At 36.8% G+C, this 16,073-nt stretch overlaps 1 protein-coding gene across 2 annotated transcripts in view; it reads left to right on the forward strand.

Moving 5' to 3' along the window:
• Positions 1–16,073, forward strand: part of Rat1 (5'-3' exoribonuclease 2 Rat1) — a 458,579-nt gene that overhangs the window by 136,438 nt on the left and 306,068 nt on the right. For both annotated transcript variants that reach the window (XM_090376618.1, XM_090376619.1), the window contains exon 9: positions 9,278–9,367. In XM_090376618.1, coding sequence (XP_090232744.1) covers positions 9,278–9,367 — 90 coding nt within the window. The remainder of the gene's footprint in view (positions 1–9,277; positions 9,368–16,073) is intronic.

Here is a 16,073-nt window from a genome sequence, read left to right on the forward strand (position 1 = left end):
CTAATTTTGAGATATAAGACAAGACTGAGTTTTAGAAGGGTTGAAATCAACTAAGTTGTCTTTGCCTCACTGGGAATTACCTGAAGATCGGCATTTAAGGAACTGGTAGCAGATTTTCGAGAAGTTGAAGCTGATTGAGCAGGACAAGGTTTCTCAAAATGGAAAGTGGAATGCAATGTGCTATAATCGGCAAAATTATGGATAGGATTTCCAGTCAATGTAAGAAGGTCATTAATATACAAGAGGGAAAAGAGTGAGGGAAAGAACTGAACCTTGGGGGACACCGGCATTAGTGGAGAAGTTAGAAGACAGAAAGCCATCTACCATCACCCTCAGTGAGCGATCAGAGAGAAAACTGGATAACCACTTACTAAAAACGGTTGGCAAACCATAAGATGGAAGCTTGTTTAGAAGACCTTTTATGCCAAACACGATCGAAAGTCTTTGAGATGTCAAGAGCAACTACTTGTGTTTCACCGAACCTTTCCATTGAATTAGTCCATAAATGGGTAACATAAGCCAGAATATCACCAGTGGATCGACACTGACGGAATCCATACTGGCGATTGTTGATCAGACGGAAGGTTTCTAGGTAGTATTAGTATTAGTATTAGTAACGGCCGTATGGTGCAAGAAAGCCTATGGCTTATGCTGCACCAGCCAAAAAAAAAAAAAAAAATCCGAACAAAACAATGATAAAAACAAAAATTAAATAAATAAATAATAATAATTAATAAATAAATAAAAATAATAATAATAATAAATGAAATTAAAAATTAAATAAAAAGGAAATTAATCCTATCATCCTATGCGCTTCCCTTACCCGAAAGTACTATCCAGATGACCTTTGAATTTCTCCAAACTGTCGGCCTCTACCACCCATGAAGGCAACTTATTCCAGCAACTTATAACTCGCTGGCTAAAATAAAACTTCCTGCAGTCCAATCTAAACATTTCCCCGCGTAACTTGAATTTATGTCCCCTAGTTCTAGCATCATTTATAATCTTGAAAATTTTGTCCTCATTCATTTTACTGATGCCTCTCAGAGCCTTAAACACCTCAATCAAATCTCCTCTAAGGTGTCTAGTTTCCAAACTCTGCAACCCACATATTCGAAGTCTTTCTTCATAAGGACGCCCTTTTGCCGATCTCACCAGGCGAGTTACCCTTCTTTGCACCCTTTCAAGAAGCTCGATGTCTTTCTTTAGGTGCGGTCTCCATACTTGAACACAGTATTCCAAGTGTGGTCTAACATAGGCCTTATATAATGGGATTATCACGTCCCTATCTCTACTTGCAAAAGTTCGATAGATCATCGATAGGACACCATGGGCCTTCCTTGCAACCTGTTTACAATGCTCAGAGAATTTCATGTCTGACCGTATCGTAACACCCAAGTCCCTTTCCTCCAGTACTGGGTTTAGTTGAACTCCACCAAGTGAATAAGTTATTTTGGGATTACTGTTTCCCAGGTGTAATACCTTACACTTTTTTGGATTAAAGCACAGCTGCCATTTTTCTGACCCTTCTTGAAGTCTATCTAGGTCTCTCTGAAGAAGCTCAGCTTGACAGTGATCATTAACTACTCTACCAATTTTAACATCATCTGCAAATTTAGACATCACGCCCTCTATCCCTTCATCAATGTCGTTTATGAAAATTAAAAACAACAGTGGTCCTAATACTGATCCTTGGGGAACCCCACTTCTTACATCAACCCAATCTGAGGAATAGCCATTTATTACAACCCTCTGCCTCCTGCCCTGAAGCCATCCTTCTATCCATCTAAGGATTTTCCCAGTGATTCCAACCTGTTCCAGCTTATAAAGCAACCGCTCATGTGGGACTGAGTCAAAAGCTTTGCTGAAATCTAAATAAACAATGTCGAAATTATTCCCTAAATCCAGCTCGTGAGTGACCCTTTCGAAATAGCGAACCAGATTTGTTAAACATGATTTTCCCTTTACAAAACCATGCTGAGTATCCTTGAGAATTTCAATTCGATCCAAATGATCCTGAATTCCACCCTTGATTAATGCCTCCATGATTTTCCCTACTACTGAAGTCAGACTGACAGGTCGATAATTTCCCACTTCACTTTTAGAGCCACCCTTATGTATGGGAGATACATTTGCACTTTTCCAATCCAAGGGAATCTCCCCAGAGTCTAGTGATGCTCGCATAACCAGCCTCAGTGGTTCAATGCACTCGCTTGCCGCCTCTCTCAAGATTATAGGGTATATTCCATCAACTCCAGGAGCCTTACTAGTCTGTAAGCTTGAAAGTTTTTTCATTAAATAATCTTGCGAAATTTCAATATCATTAATTACATATTTTTTAACTTCGCTCCCACAATTTCCCATTGCCACAAAAGGCTTTTCATTTGTAAATATCGATGCAAAATAACTGTTGAGTTCATCTGCAAAGGCAGCTGGTGTATTTATTACTATCCCCTTTCCCTTACGTAAAGGTCCGATCTGGTTTAAGAGTTGGCGGTTAATTGATTTCTCCATTACTTTAGAAAGAGTAGAAGTAATTGCAATGGGACGATAATTGGATGGGAGGGATTTGTCACTCTTTTTAGGAACTCGCTGGATATGAGCAAATTTTCAAGCAGAAGGAAAAACACCTTTGTAATAAGAAAGTGAAAAAAGGTGGCAAAGAATAGGAGTAAGTTCAGAAGCACAGGTTTTGAGAACAAGTGGAGAAATACCATCGGGGCCTGGAGCTTTCTTAGTATCAAGAGTCGTCAAAATCCTTCTAACATCCTTTTGACGGAAAATCACAGGAGGCATTGAATGGAGTGTGTTGGGTATGGTTGGAGGTGTTTTACCAAGCTCATTAATATATGAGTTGGAAGAAAAATGGGATGCTAGCAGGTCAGCTTTATCCTTGGCTGAAGTGACAACAGAACCATCTGGTTTGGACAGAGGTGGGAGCAGAGATGGGCAAAAGTTGCGGCCAATAGCTTTGGCAAGAGACCAGAATGCTCGGCTACTACCATTAGGGCAAGAAGCAAGTTTTCTTCTCTTAGCCTGTTCAAACTCTAGTTTGGACTGATTAATAACTGCTTTACAATTGTTGCGAGCTTTGATGTAGGCAGAAAATGAAACTGAAGAATTAGAAACAAGCCAGTTACGATATGCAACATTCTTCTCTTGTACAGCCTTAGCACATTTATTGGAAAACCAAGGTTTAGATAAAGGACGAGATTTTAAACCGGAGTGTGAGATAACAGATTCCATTCCTGCAAGAATAATTTCACTGACACGATCTAAGCAAACGTTGACATCAGAAGTCTTGAAACTGTAATCCGACCAAGGAAAAGAAATCTCGCAGGTCATCCCATTTTTGCATTCTTGTAATTCCAAACAACACGAGGTTGGGAATAGCCATGAGATAAAGGTTCCATTGGAGAAGAGACATTCACCAAGTTGTGATCTGAGCTGCCTAGAGGACCACTCACTTCGACCGTGTACTTAGAAGGGTTGTTTGTGAGAAAAAGTTCAGGCGTGTTGGCTGCATGGTTAGGATTGTCCGGTATTCTTATAGGTAAATGAACAATCTGTGCAAGGTCATTAATAATTGCAAAAGCTCCAGCATCTTGACCAGCTAGGTCGGTGTGATTAGAAAACAGAAAACGGCTGGAGTTGTGAACATTAAAATCACCAAGGAAAATTACCTCACTGTTAGGAAATTTGCATTGGAGAAAATCAAGTTACAAAGAGAGGAAGTTAAAGAGCTTCAAGTCATTAGTGCAGTTGGGAGAACTGTAGAGACAGCAGATGAATCTGACACAATGAGGTAGAGAGATTTTAAGCCAGAGATGATCAAAGAGAGGAGATTCCAAATTGCCAAGTCTCTGACAGGGAATATCAGAACGGACATATGCATAAGTACCACCTTTGAGGCGAAAGGAATCATAAAGCGAATAATTTGGGTATCTGAGATGAGCAGTAGTTGAATCAACCGATAACTGAGATTCTGTCAGAAAAAGTACAAGGGGTTTGGCAGACTGCAAGTGGAAATGGACATCGTTGAGATTAGAATTGAGACCAAATGAATTAGGAAGTGCTTGGGAGGTTTAGATCTTTTCACAAATAAGCTTGCTCTATTAGTTTGGCAATTCATGGTGTATTCAATAGTAAGAAAAAGAGGGTGGGACATGCTGTAAGAAGTAATGAAATTTTTGGATATGGCATACACATGGTGAGAATATACCCAGATCCTTGACATAACGTGGCCTCTACAATGCTCCCCGCATACACACTACCCGGACTCCCTCCAGTCACTATCTGGCAGTGTAGAGGTAGCAAGATTATACACTAGCTGATCCGGAAGCCCCTTAGAGAGTTACCAATAGGTTCGGTCTGGTGTACTAACTAGCGGCCGGCCTGCGAACACTGTTTTAGAGCTGTACCCTCGAAATGTAAGGAATATCGAATATTGCCACGATGTTCATCATAACCTCAAAAGTCATCAATCATACTGCATGATGGAAGAGATAGGGAATGGTTGATCGGAACTTAGCTCTAGAGACTAAACATGGGTTCCACCACTTCAAGCCTCCAATAAGCAGTGGTGGTATTGCACCGGTTTATGAGAGTCATCTTCCACCTAGTACTGCCTGGTAACATAGAGGGGCGGCGTTCCTCCATGTGGTGTGGGCGCCACACCTCGACCCCTGCTTACGTTGATTCACAGCTGGGTGGTCACCCACCATGTACTTGTGCATGGAGGTTATACCCAGGATTACTAACGGTCCCAGCATCGTGAAGGTGCAAGCAGAAGATTTGGCTGTCACAGACTGGACGTCCGGACTTTGACGAAATTGGGTCCACTTTATTTGAGTGTCACCCGAATATCAGTTCCATTAGCGTTTTAAACTCCCAGGTAGCAAGTACAGTTTGTCTGGCCTACCTGAGAGAATGTCAGTGACAACCTCAAGGACCTTAGTTGCTAATGCTCCTAAAATCCAAAATAACATAACAACTGTCTCAAGGAAACTTTTGCCTCAAACAGGAAAATCTCCTTTTCCACAAATATTTTTATCAAACCTGACTCGACATGCAATTATCCAGGATATGCTATATTTTTTTGGCCTGATATAGTTTCTGAGCGGTCTGGCGAATATTTTATTATTATGTTAGCAGTTTAAGTAAGGATTTTTTTAAAACTTTTGTAAGTTGGAAAAATTTATTTCAAATTGTTTTACTGTGTAATGTGAAGTGAATATAAACTAAGATTTTATTTTTATATACAGAAAGTTTATTCTTTTTATGCCTGTTTTGTTCATGTGGCACATGCAGTATCAGTAGAATGGCATGGCGAATTTGGCACTTTGTCCCACATGTGTAGTGGTTTTGTGCTTATATTTATGATTTTGTTTTAGTTGTGTTGAATTTGGCATTGTAGAATTTATTTTTGTATCTTGCCTCTGCTGGGAACTGGTGTGCCTGTTATGTGTTCACATGATCTTTTATTATATAACATTAAATGTAACTTCAATATTTAATTACTAATCTCTGCATTGTGTCTCCCTTCCCTGCCCTCACAAAATTTTATTTTTAGCTTCTGTGGCTGTCTTCAATCTCACTATGACTGAATTAATCAGCATCACCAAAGGCTGATTAATTCAGTCATAGTGAGATTGAATTCATAGTGAGGCTGATTAATTCAGTTAGCAGCGAAAGGCGGAAAGATACTGAGGAAGCAATGCAAGCGTTGCTATTCCAAAGGGAAACGTAAGGATACAATCTATATTTGCAGTGTTTGTGAAGGATCACCCGGCTTTTGCTTAGATTGTGCAAACATTATACATAAGTAACATTCTTACACATAGTATTTGTAATCTGTATTGGTTTGGTATGAAATGAAACGTATTTCTTAATGTTGCCATGTTTTTTGTTTTATTATTTACATACTATATTATTATGTTTTATTGTCACGCGCCAGCGCGTGATGCGGCATTTAAAGCCAAATTTGACCTCCAGTGCCTATCACAAGCAGGCGCATGAATCTCAGATCTTTTGGAAATTGCTTATACGACACTTGAATATTGATATGGTATACCTAACAATCCCTTATTACTAATTTTCAAGCTTTTTCGTTATGGAAACACATTCGGATTCTGGCGACAGTCTCCTCCTTCTATGCTGCGCTATTGACGATAGCATGCTGACTCATGACCAGCAGCGAATGTGTTAAGAGATCTGCAACTATGGTTATTCTTTTGATATCTTTGCATATCACAGAATTCTTCCAAAGATAGTAAGGTCAACTGTAAACATAATAAATGCTTGCAGTAGACCTTTGGGGAATTTCAATACTCATTGTGAGTAGAACTGAGTAAGTGCCTTTAACCAAAACAGAATGCTATTAATCATGAATTTAGGTGTGTAGCCAGCACAGGAGCCATGGTTAATGAATATCGTGCAAATGTAATTTGGAGATTGAGTAAATTGTCAAAGACACTAGAATTTTTGTATAGCAGTGGTTCTCAAACTGTGGAATGGCAAAAAATTTGAAGCGAGGCACAGTATGGTAAATCATAGCTCTCTCTCTCAGTGACTATATGAACATAGAGAACCTTGCTTTCTTGAAACTAGAGAGATATATCTATGTAATAACAATTCCATTAGCATAATTTTATTATATCGAAGAAATGAATGAGAGTTGTCTTTAGCAGAAATTGTGACTCATGCTATACCAATTGCCATGCCTCTGAGGGCCGTTGAGGACATGGCAAGTAGTAGAGCCTTAATTAAAATTTGTTAGTTCTTATTATCAGCGAAATATAACATATATATATATATATATATATATATATTCAGGTTTGATGTTTACGTACAATTTGAAGAGAAATATTGTTTTACCATAAACACATTTCACCAGGGAATATGTTATAATGGCTTCATCACAAACAAACTGGTATGGACGAGTTTATGTAAATGGAACCATACAATCACTGTTCTGCATATAGAGATATATATGATTGCTGCTGATTTGGTTTTGTACAATTATTATATATATATAAATTTTTTTTTTTGGCTGATGCTACACAAGCTCTTGCATTCTTGCATCACATGCCTCTATTACTATTACCAAGGTCAATAATGAAATTTGAGTTAACAGATTCTATGGGATCCGTGGTGTTGAGGTACATGGGTTGAATTTAGATACAAAGTTAATTTGTGATATATGATAATATCTAGCACTTCTGGAAGGGAATTTAAAATGTTTGGGTCTGTTATTATTAAAATCCCACTTACCACCTTTTTTGTGTGCTGAATAAAAAAGTAATTTTCTAGAGTCAAGATAACACACACTTTGAAGAGGTTTATGAAGAAGCAGTAAAACTGGAATAAAGGACATTTCTGAAATTGAAGGAGCACACCCACACTGTTCAGACATTTAAAATGATTGCTTGTTAGGTGAATGAGAGCTGGCAATAAATTTCTGATAGAAAGGCCAATTTACATTTCACTTCTTGGTTGATAATTCTCTTGCACTACTTAGCTATGTTTTTCACCAGCTCACTCTCTGAATTTTCAATGTTGACTGGTACTGAGGAGAACCCTGTTAAATAATACACAAACCTAATTCATTAAAAAAAACAGTTTTCTTAACATGTTTTTGATATTAAGAATTTCTGAGGTTGGATTTCATAATATGGTGTTCAGCTTGAGTGGGTGGGAAAAAAGGCCATTTGAGTAATGGAACTTGAATGTAGTATAAGCCACAGTTTGTCTTTAGTTGGAAATAAGGTGAAGTTTCATTCAACCATGCTTTTGGTTAGCATTACCATAAAGGTTGAAAGACAGTCCAAGTAACAATAATTGTTTAAAGAGAACACACTCATGCTGTCTTTAGGCACTGATGGTGTGACTGGCAGTAATACAGAAGATGAAAAATTAAACATTGATTTTAATTTGGATATTATTAGCATTAGCATTAGTAGAGGCATTTGATGCAAGAAAGCAAGCTTATGCAGCATCAGCCAAAAAAAAAAAAAACCCACTTCCACTTCACCCCTCTGTTTGTTCCAAATACCTGTCCAGCTGAGCCTTAAACTTATTTAGGCTATCAACCTCCACCACAATGGATGGAAGTCTGTTCCACCAACCAACCACCCGCTGGCTAAAGGCAAATTTCCTCACGTCTATCCTACATCTGTCTTTCCTCAATTTGAATTTATGCCCTCTCAGGTGATTTTTCTGAGCTAGAGGAAGAATCCCATCAGCATTGAGCATGCTTAAACCATTCAAGGCTTTATACACCTCTATCAGATCACCTCGCTGGTGCCTAGTCTCCAGACACTGTAATTTGCAAAACTTAAGCCTTTCTTCGTAAGAGCACCCCTTTGTTCCATTCACTAATCTTGTTGCCCTTCTCTGTACTCGTTCCAGCAGCTCTACATCCTTCTTGAAATGAGGCCTCCAGACCTGTATGCAGTACTCTAGGTGTGGCCTGACCATTGCCTTATACAATGGAATAATCACCTCCTTATCCCTGCTGGAAAAATTCCTGTATATCATTGACAATACTCCATGAGCTACTCTTGCAACCTGTCTGCACTGCTCAGAGAACTTCATATCTGCCTGCACAACCACCCCCAAGTCCCTTTCATTCTCTACCACTGTCAGTGTAGTACCACAGAGTTGATACGTTGCTCTGGGGTTGCTGTTTCCCATGTGTAGTACTTTACATTTGTCAATGTTAAACTTCATTTGCCACCTCTCAGCCCATCTGCTCAACCTTTCCAGATCCTGTTGCAGCAGCATAGTGTCAGTAGTGTCCTTGACAACCCTGCCAACCTTTGTATCATCTGCAAACTTGGACATTAAGCTTGATATACCATCATCAATATCATTTATAAATACAGAAAACAATAATGGACCCAACACTGAGCCCTGAGGGACTCCACTAATAACATTAGTCCACGATGAGCAGTGTCCATTGATTACCACTCTCTGTCTTCTCCCCCTCAACCACTCCTTTGTCCATAGCAGCAATTTGCCTCCAATGTCACACTGCTCCAATTTGTGTAGCAGTCTTCCATGTGCAACAGTATCAAAAGCCTTTCTAAGATCCAAGTATATAATATCATTAGAAATTAAAGTAGAAAATAGGAATTTATTAATTTTATCTAAATGTTCTTACCTGTGTACACCATTCAGAAACTATGACACACCTTCATGGTAAGTAGACCATAGTTTGAGAAATGCTGATAATCAACATCCAAAATTCTTGAATTATGTTTGTTTTGTTATGTAGGATTGGCAACTCATGAGCCCAATTTCACCATAATCCGAGAAGAATTTAAGCCTAATCAGCCAAAACCGTGTGAGATTTGTGGACAGTTAGGTAAGTTGAATTTCTGTTAGTGGTATATGTATTGTTGTTAAAAAAAAAAAAAAAAAATTGCTACATTTATAGTTGGAATCCCTATAAATCCTCCAGCACATCCCTGGGTGAGCACATAGTGATGTGCTGGAGGGGGATGGGGGAGGATTTATCAAGTAGCTTATGTGAGATTCTTGTTAAATTTTTTGATAAAATTTAAGATTATTCAACTGGGATGACTCTTAGCTAAAATTCTTCTGAACTGATCCCTTTGTTAAGAAATTGGTAAAAATTGGCATTACAGCTCTGCATCCACCTTCAGATATGGTTTTAATATAATCGCTAATTTATACTTTTTGTTTAGAGAAGAGGGAGCTAAAAGAAACATTTGTCATACATAATTAGCTAAAATTTGATAAATAAAAATTGCTGGAGTTTGTGTTGGATCTCTCTCTTTTTTGCTTGCAGCTTCCACCAGCATGGAGAGGTTTCCCCCCCCCCCCCCATAAAAAAATTTTAATTATATCAAATGACCAGAATTTTAACATGAAGGATGAACAGTAGAATCTTGTTCATTTAACCTGTATTTATTTACTTTTATTTATTATATGAAATCTTTGTTATATAAAAAAAGGTTATTTTTTTTATAAAAATGCAGTATAGGGAGCACATAATTGCAGTAAAAATTTAAAATAATATTTACCACTGGTTAACAACTACTTGTATAAACCAGTGTATGTATGCTTTGACAAGTGATATAAAATTTCAGGTATTCATCACAAGATATAAATAACTGTTTCAGCTGAAATTCATTACCTGATCTATAATATAACATAGACTATGAACATGTCAGACAGCAGTCTTAAACAGTAAATAGTTATGGTCTGTATTTGGACATCCATCTAGTCCAAATCTATCAGCAATTACTACCAAAAAAAAAAAGATTTTTAGTTAACTATTCGTATTATTTTGATTGTTTTCCTGTTGATTTGCAGAGCTTCCATTACTGTATTAATTTTGCATTTTATAGTTCAGTTCATTCTAGAAATTCAGTTTTTTTTAGAAAATATGTCTTGTACATTTGGAAATGTTCTTTAGTCATCTTCAATAAATTGCATGTTGAAAGTTTTCTCTGGCTGCTTAAATACAGGTTTTCTATCAAGTATCACAACTCTATCAACATACAGATTTTTTAGTTAACTCCATCCACAGATGACTACTAATAGATGATTATGTTGCATAAGGAGATTATATTAAAGAATATTAATATTTACAGTATAAATATTTATTGACTACTTCGATTAAGTTATAAGTTGTATATCTGTGTATGTATATGTACGTACAAAGTTTGAACAAAACGTTTGGTGAATGAGCATTATAATTTTTAACTGTATAGTGGTAGATTGAGTGGGACTTACATCTGTTCAGCATGCACACGAGTTTTGACTTGTTATGCTCCAATCCAGTGAAAAGATGCTGCTCTCCAGTGGACTGGTGCACTGATGCTAAACCATCTTTAAAGAACACTTGTCTTTCTCATTTGTTGTGTGTACTGAAAATGAAATCTGAACAATGTGCAAATGTGTTAACTTTTGTTATAAACTTGGAAATTCAGCCATGCAAACATGTAATGCCCATTACAATTTAAAAAAAAAAAAAACCAGTTTTTAAGCATTTAAGGTTTCTTGAGGGAAATTTTTCACTTGGTGATGAAGAAAAGCATGGTCACTCACCCAGCAGTCAAAACATCTGTTGAGTCCTAACCATCATTTGATTGGATTTACAACTGACCATTCAAGAAAATGCTGAAGAAACTTCCCTTTCATTTGGTTTAATTCTGGTCATTTTTACTCAAAACTTGGACTTGAGGTGAGTGTGTCAAGTTGATTATGCGCATTCTAACTTGAGATAACAACAGCATCAAGTGAAGTCCTCATTTCACCTGAGCTTGTTTGATCAAGCTGTCTGATAATGCCTTTTTAATAAAAATTATAACAGGTGATGAGTCTTAGTGTATGGATATGACCTAGAAACCACAAGGTCCAAAGATCCCAGTGGAAAACCAATGTCGTCACTAAAGCCAATAAAGGCAGGGCAATTGAAATCACATGTGAAGGTCATGCTGATTTCATCTTGAAGTGAGGGAATGGTGTTATCAGAATTTGTTCTGCATGGTGTCACTGTTAACCATGGCATGACGTCACCATTTAAACCATTTGAGAGAGACAATCTACCATCAATGAACCAAAAAGGAAAAACGATTTACCCTTCACCATGGTAATACATCATATCACTGTTATAACATTCCATATGCGTGTGCATGCACTTGTACAGGGTGTCCCATAAGTCTACTTCCATAGAAGTTGGTTTGACAAAATACTGAAAAGTGAAAGAGGGGAAAGTCTTTGTAAATCATGTATTTGCAGTCTGGAGTTTCAATGTTTTTTTTTTTTTTTTTTTATTTGAAAACATCTTTGCCAGCACCTACTAAATTTCGGACTGTAGTGAAACCAATTTGTCACAATTTTGTGACAAGGAAATGACGTCATTCTTGATATGATGTGCTGGATCAAAGTTATTGTGTTAGCGTCATTATTAGCCGATATATGTACAGTGAAAATGGCATCATTTTTCATCATTTACAGAAATGGTGTCTGATCACGTCATTCTGGATATGACGAACCAAATCAAAGTTAGTGTGTTAGTCTCATTAGGTGATATATGTACAGAAACTCCCTGACTTATGTAAGGATTTCATTCTGCAGAAAGCTACGTACGTTGGAATTTCCCCCATGCTTGTGCAGCACTTGCAGCTGTGCTCGCTGAATTGATTGAATCAAAAAAGAAATGTTCGACAGCAGGTAAAAGAATTATTTATTAAATTTTTTATCTCATACCCAGGAAAAATTACAGAAGCGCGCAATGTAAAAAAAATTTCGAAATTATAAAATTACAAAAGAAGAGAGGAGACACGCATAACGTCAGGGTTACCTCTTGAGCATCTTTGCCAGAAACGATGTCTTCAACTGATAAGTATGCTGCTGCAGAGGTTGAGGGCTGTGGAGATTTAGAAGTGGTAGGCTGCTCAACCTTACAAAAGAACATATTAATGGATGGCTGGACGGTGGCTTTTTTGTTTTCATCGTAGATTTTGTTGTAGCAAGCAAGCATATCATTCACCCCTCTTAACTTTTAAAATCGTTCACTGTCAGGATCCACCTTCTCAAACCTCGCCATTGCCAATGCAATTTCACAAAATGCCATTGCCATCTCTCTCTGGTGATGAAGCTTCTCGGCTCCTCATTTGGGCTTCATCTTGAGCTTCGTCAGCATTTTCTTCTTTCACTATCGCTGCCTGCAAGTCAATAAGTTCTTCATTAGATAATTCCTTCTCTTCCTTTATTAACTCCTCCACATCTTTGGCATCAACCTCCAACTGAAATAGCTCTGCAACCTTTACAATCTTATCTGTAACCTCTTCATATGTTTCATCTTTTTCAAATCCTTCAAAACCTTTTACATGCCATGGGCATATTTTCTTCTATGTGCCATTTAAACAACTTTTAGTAATTTACGCCCAGGCCTTATTAATATTTAAGATAGCATGGTAAATATTGTAAAATTTCCAAAATTCTCTTAACGTAAAATTTTTCTCATCGTCTACTGCAGACAATGCCTGAGCAAATGTTGTGCGTAAATAGTATGCTTTTAAATTCGAAATAACACCCTGATCCATAGGTTGGATGAGTGAAGTTGTGTTTGGCAGTAGAAATATAACTCTCACGTTCGAATTGAAATCATCTAGATGCGTAGGATGTCCAGGAACATTATCTAATAGAAGCAGAATTCTGAAAGGAATGTCGTTGTCTTTACGATATTTTTCAACCTTGGGAATGAAGCAGCATTTAAACCAATCTTCAAAGAGAGATATTGTTATCCATGCACAGGTAGGGTGGCTTTATTGATGCTCTTAAATACATGAGGATTTCCAGAATGGTACACAAGCAGTGGTTTTAATCTGTACTCTCTTGCCGCATTAGCCCCAAGCAAGAGCATGCCCCTATCTTTTGATGCCTTTTTTTTTTTTAAATCTGGATGAGCTGTTACTTAACTGTCCTCTTAGTGCATCAGTAATAAAAGGTGCTGAGATATTGCCAGTTTAGTGTAGCAGCAAAAGAGGCAAATGCTTCTGGAGTAACAAGCAGTGCTACAGGAAATGAGTAGTGAAAGAAATCGTTGTGCTTTATTGAACTTGTACAGAAATAATGTTTAGCTCTGGGCAACAGTGCATGGTGGTACAAGTAAAGAAAAGCATTCTTAATGCATGTTGTACACCACACAGGTTTTCGGCATTGTTTGATGCAAACTGCTACAAACTTGTGCATATGGGTATTACAGGACTTGGGTATTGCGATATGGTCAGACACAAAGTTCTCCGAGCATCGTAGACTAGTTACAAGAAAGGCCCATGGTGTCTTATTGATGATTTATCGAACAATTGCTAGTAGAGATAAGGATGTCATAATCCCATTATATAAGGCTATTGTTAGACCACACATAGAATACTGTGTTCAAGTATGGAGACCGCACTTAAAAAAAACACATTGTTCTTGTTGAAAGGGTCCAAATTGGGTAACTCGCCTGGTTTGATCGGCAAAAGTGTGTCCATATGAGGAAAGACGTCGAATATGTGGGTTGCAGAGTTTGTAAACTAGCCACCTTAGAGGAGATTTGTTTGAGGTGTTTAAGGCTCTGAGAGGCATAAGTAAAATGAATGTGGACAAAATTTTTGCGGTTATAAATGATTCTAGAATGAGGGCCCATAATTTCAAGTTACGGTGGGGGGGGGGAATGTTTAGATTGGATTGCAGGAAGTTTTATTTTAGCCATTGACATATAACTTACTGGAATAAGTTACCTACATGGGTGGTAGAGGCTGACAGTTTGGAGAAATTCAAAGGTCAGCTGGATAATTACCTACAGGAGGAGGGAAGCGCATAGGTTGTCTATTTCCTTTTCTCTTATTTTTTTTTATTATTCTTATTTTTATTTTATTATTTTTTTGAATAAAGCATTTATTTATCATCTGAAATTGAATCAGATGATAAATAAATGCAGTAGATATAAAGGATATTATTACCTCAAAAAAGTAACTGTTTTTTTAAGGTATTTTAGCATATATTCATTAGCACCCATTGTCTTCTCCATTTATTTATTTTTTTTATTTATGAGGACGAAATTTTCATGGTTATAAATGATTCTAGAATGAGGGGCCATAATTTTAAAGTTATGGGGGGATTTGTTTAGACTCAATTGCAGGAAGTTTTATTTTAGCTACTGAGTCATAAATTACTGGAATAAGTTACCTCCATGGGTGGTAAATAAATAAATACCACCATGTCTGTCCATCTATGTGTAATAGCTCAACTCCTAATGAATGGATTTTCATAAAATTTTATTTTGGCTCTTATAGAAAAATTCAGTTAAAATTTGAGATCAATAGAAATTCATGTAAATAATGTTTGATTATTTACATGAATTTCTATTTATTTATTAATTATTATTTTTTAAATCATAATCACATAGGTCAGGGTTGGCCAATGAGTTGATCGCGATCTACCAGTCGATTGAGGATTTAATTTTGGTCGATCATGACGAATTTTAAATATACAGTCATCCCTCGATTTGTGCACCTTGTGCAATGAAATTTTTGAGATGGTAGGTCACTGCACATTTTGAAGGAAAAAAGTAGATTGCATCACAAATTAAGTTGGCCATTCCTGACATAGGAATGTTATTCATGTATGGTATATTGTAGCTGAAGTGTGAAGTACTGGGTATTAGGTTTGCTTTTGCCATGTGTTGATGGAAGAATGAGTGGGCAATATGGTTGATTTACAGAAATGAAATTCCTTCAGTTTGTGCATAAAAGTTGTTTTATTATTATTATTATTATTATTATTATTATTATTACTAATCATGTATCATTACTATTTGCTGATGTGTCTGAAATGTAATGCACTGTTATGCATTAACTAATTTGTTTCCTTTTTTTTATTATTATTAATTAATTTTTAATAGCAATTTCACTCTTTTTGGCAATCAAATTTAAAGCATTTATGTATAAGGTTTTATTTTTACAAAAATTCAAAATTGTACAAGAGACATACTACACAGAGCCAGTCTTAGTGGAAAACTCACTACCGAATGACAAAGCATATTTCATTGTACTTAAGTTGACCTTGGATTTCATTGACAAACTAGTAACAATTAACCCAGAACCACTTCAGCTACATCAACAGTGCAATTAGTTAAATTGCACACCTTCTTCAGTTTTTCTGTTGTGTGTGTGTGTGTGTGTGTGTGTGTGTGTGTGTGAATCAGATATGTTTAATTAATGGTAAATTAATTTGTGTTGCTAGTGGTTATAATTTGAAACTTGTATGTTCTCTGTGTTTTTGTTTTTGGTCACTCCAGTTACAGAGACAAACTTTTGGCCTTTGTCACCGAGGGACATTTGACCTTAGGGATTGGTCTTACCTTCATATTAGATTCATGCCATTTTCAAATTATTTCAGTGTCTATTGAAATATAATCCATAACCTTTTTTGCCATGTAGGGCAAACGTGGACCAGTATTAAAGGTACATATAACCTTTATTACATGTTGAATTATAAGTTTTATTTCTATATTCAAGTTTATTACTGATTTACACTTGATGCATTAT

The sequence above is a fragment of the Mastigoproctus giganteus genome, chromosome 6 (assembly GCF_048544385.1).
Source record: "Mastigoproctus giganteus isolate SK-2022 chromosome 6, ASM4854438v1, whole genome shotgun sequence".
In the NCBI taxonomy this organism is placed as follows: domain Eukaryota; kingdom Metazoa; phylum Arthropoda; class Arachnida; order Uropygi; family Thelyphonidae; genus Mastigoproctus; species Mastigoproctus giganteus.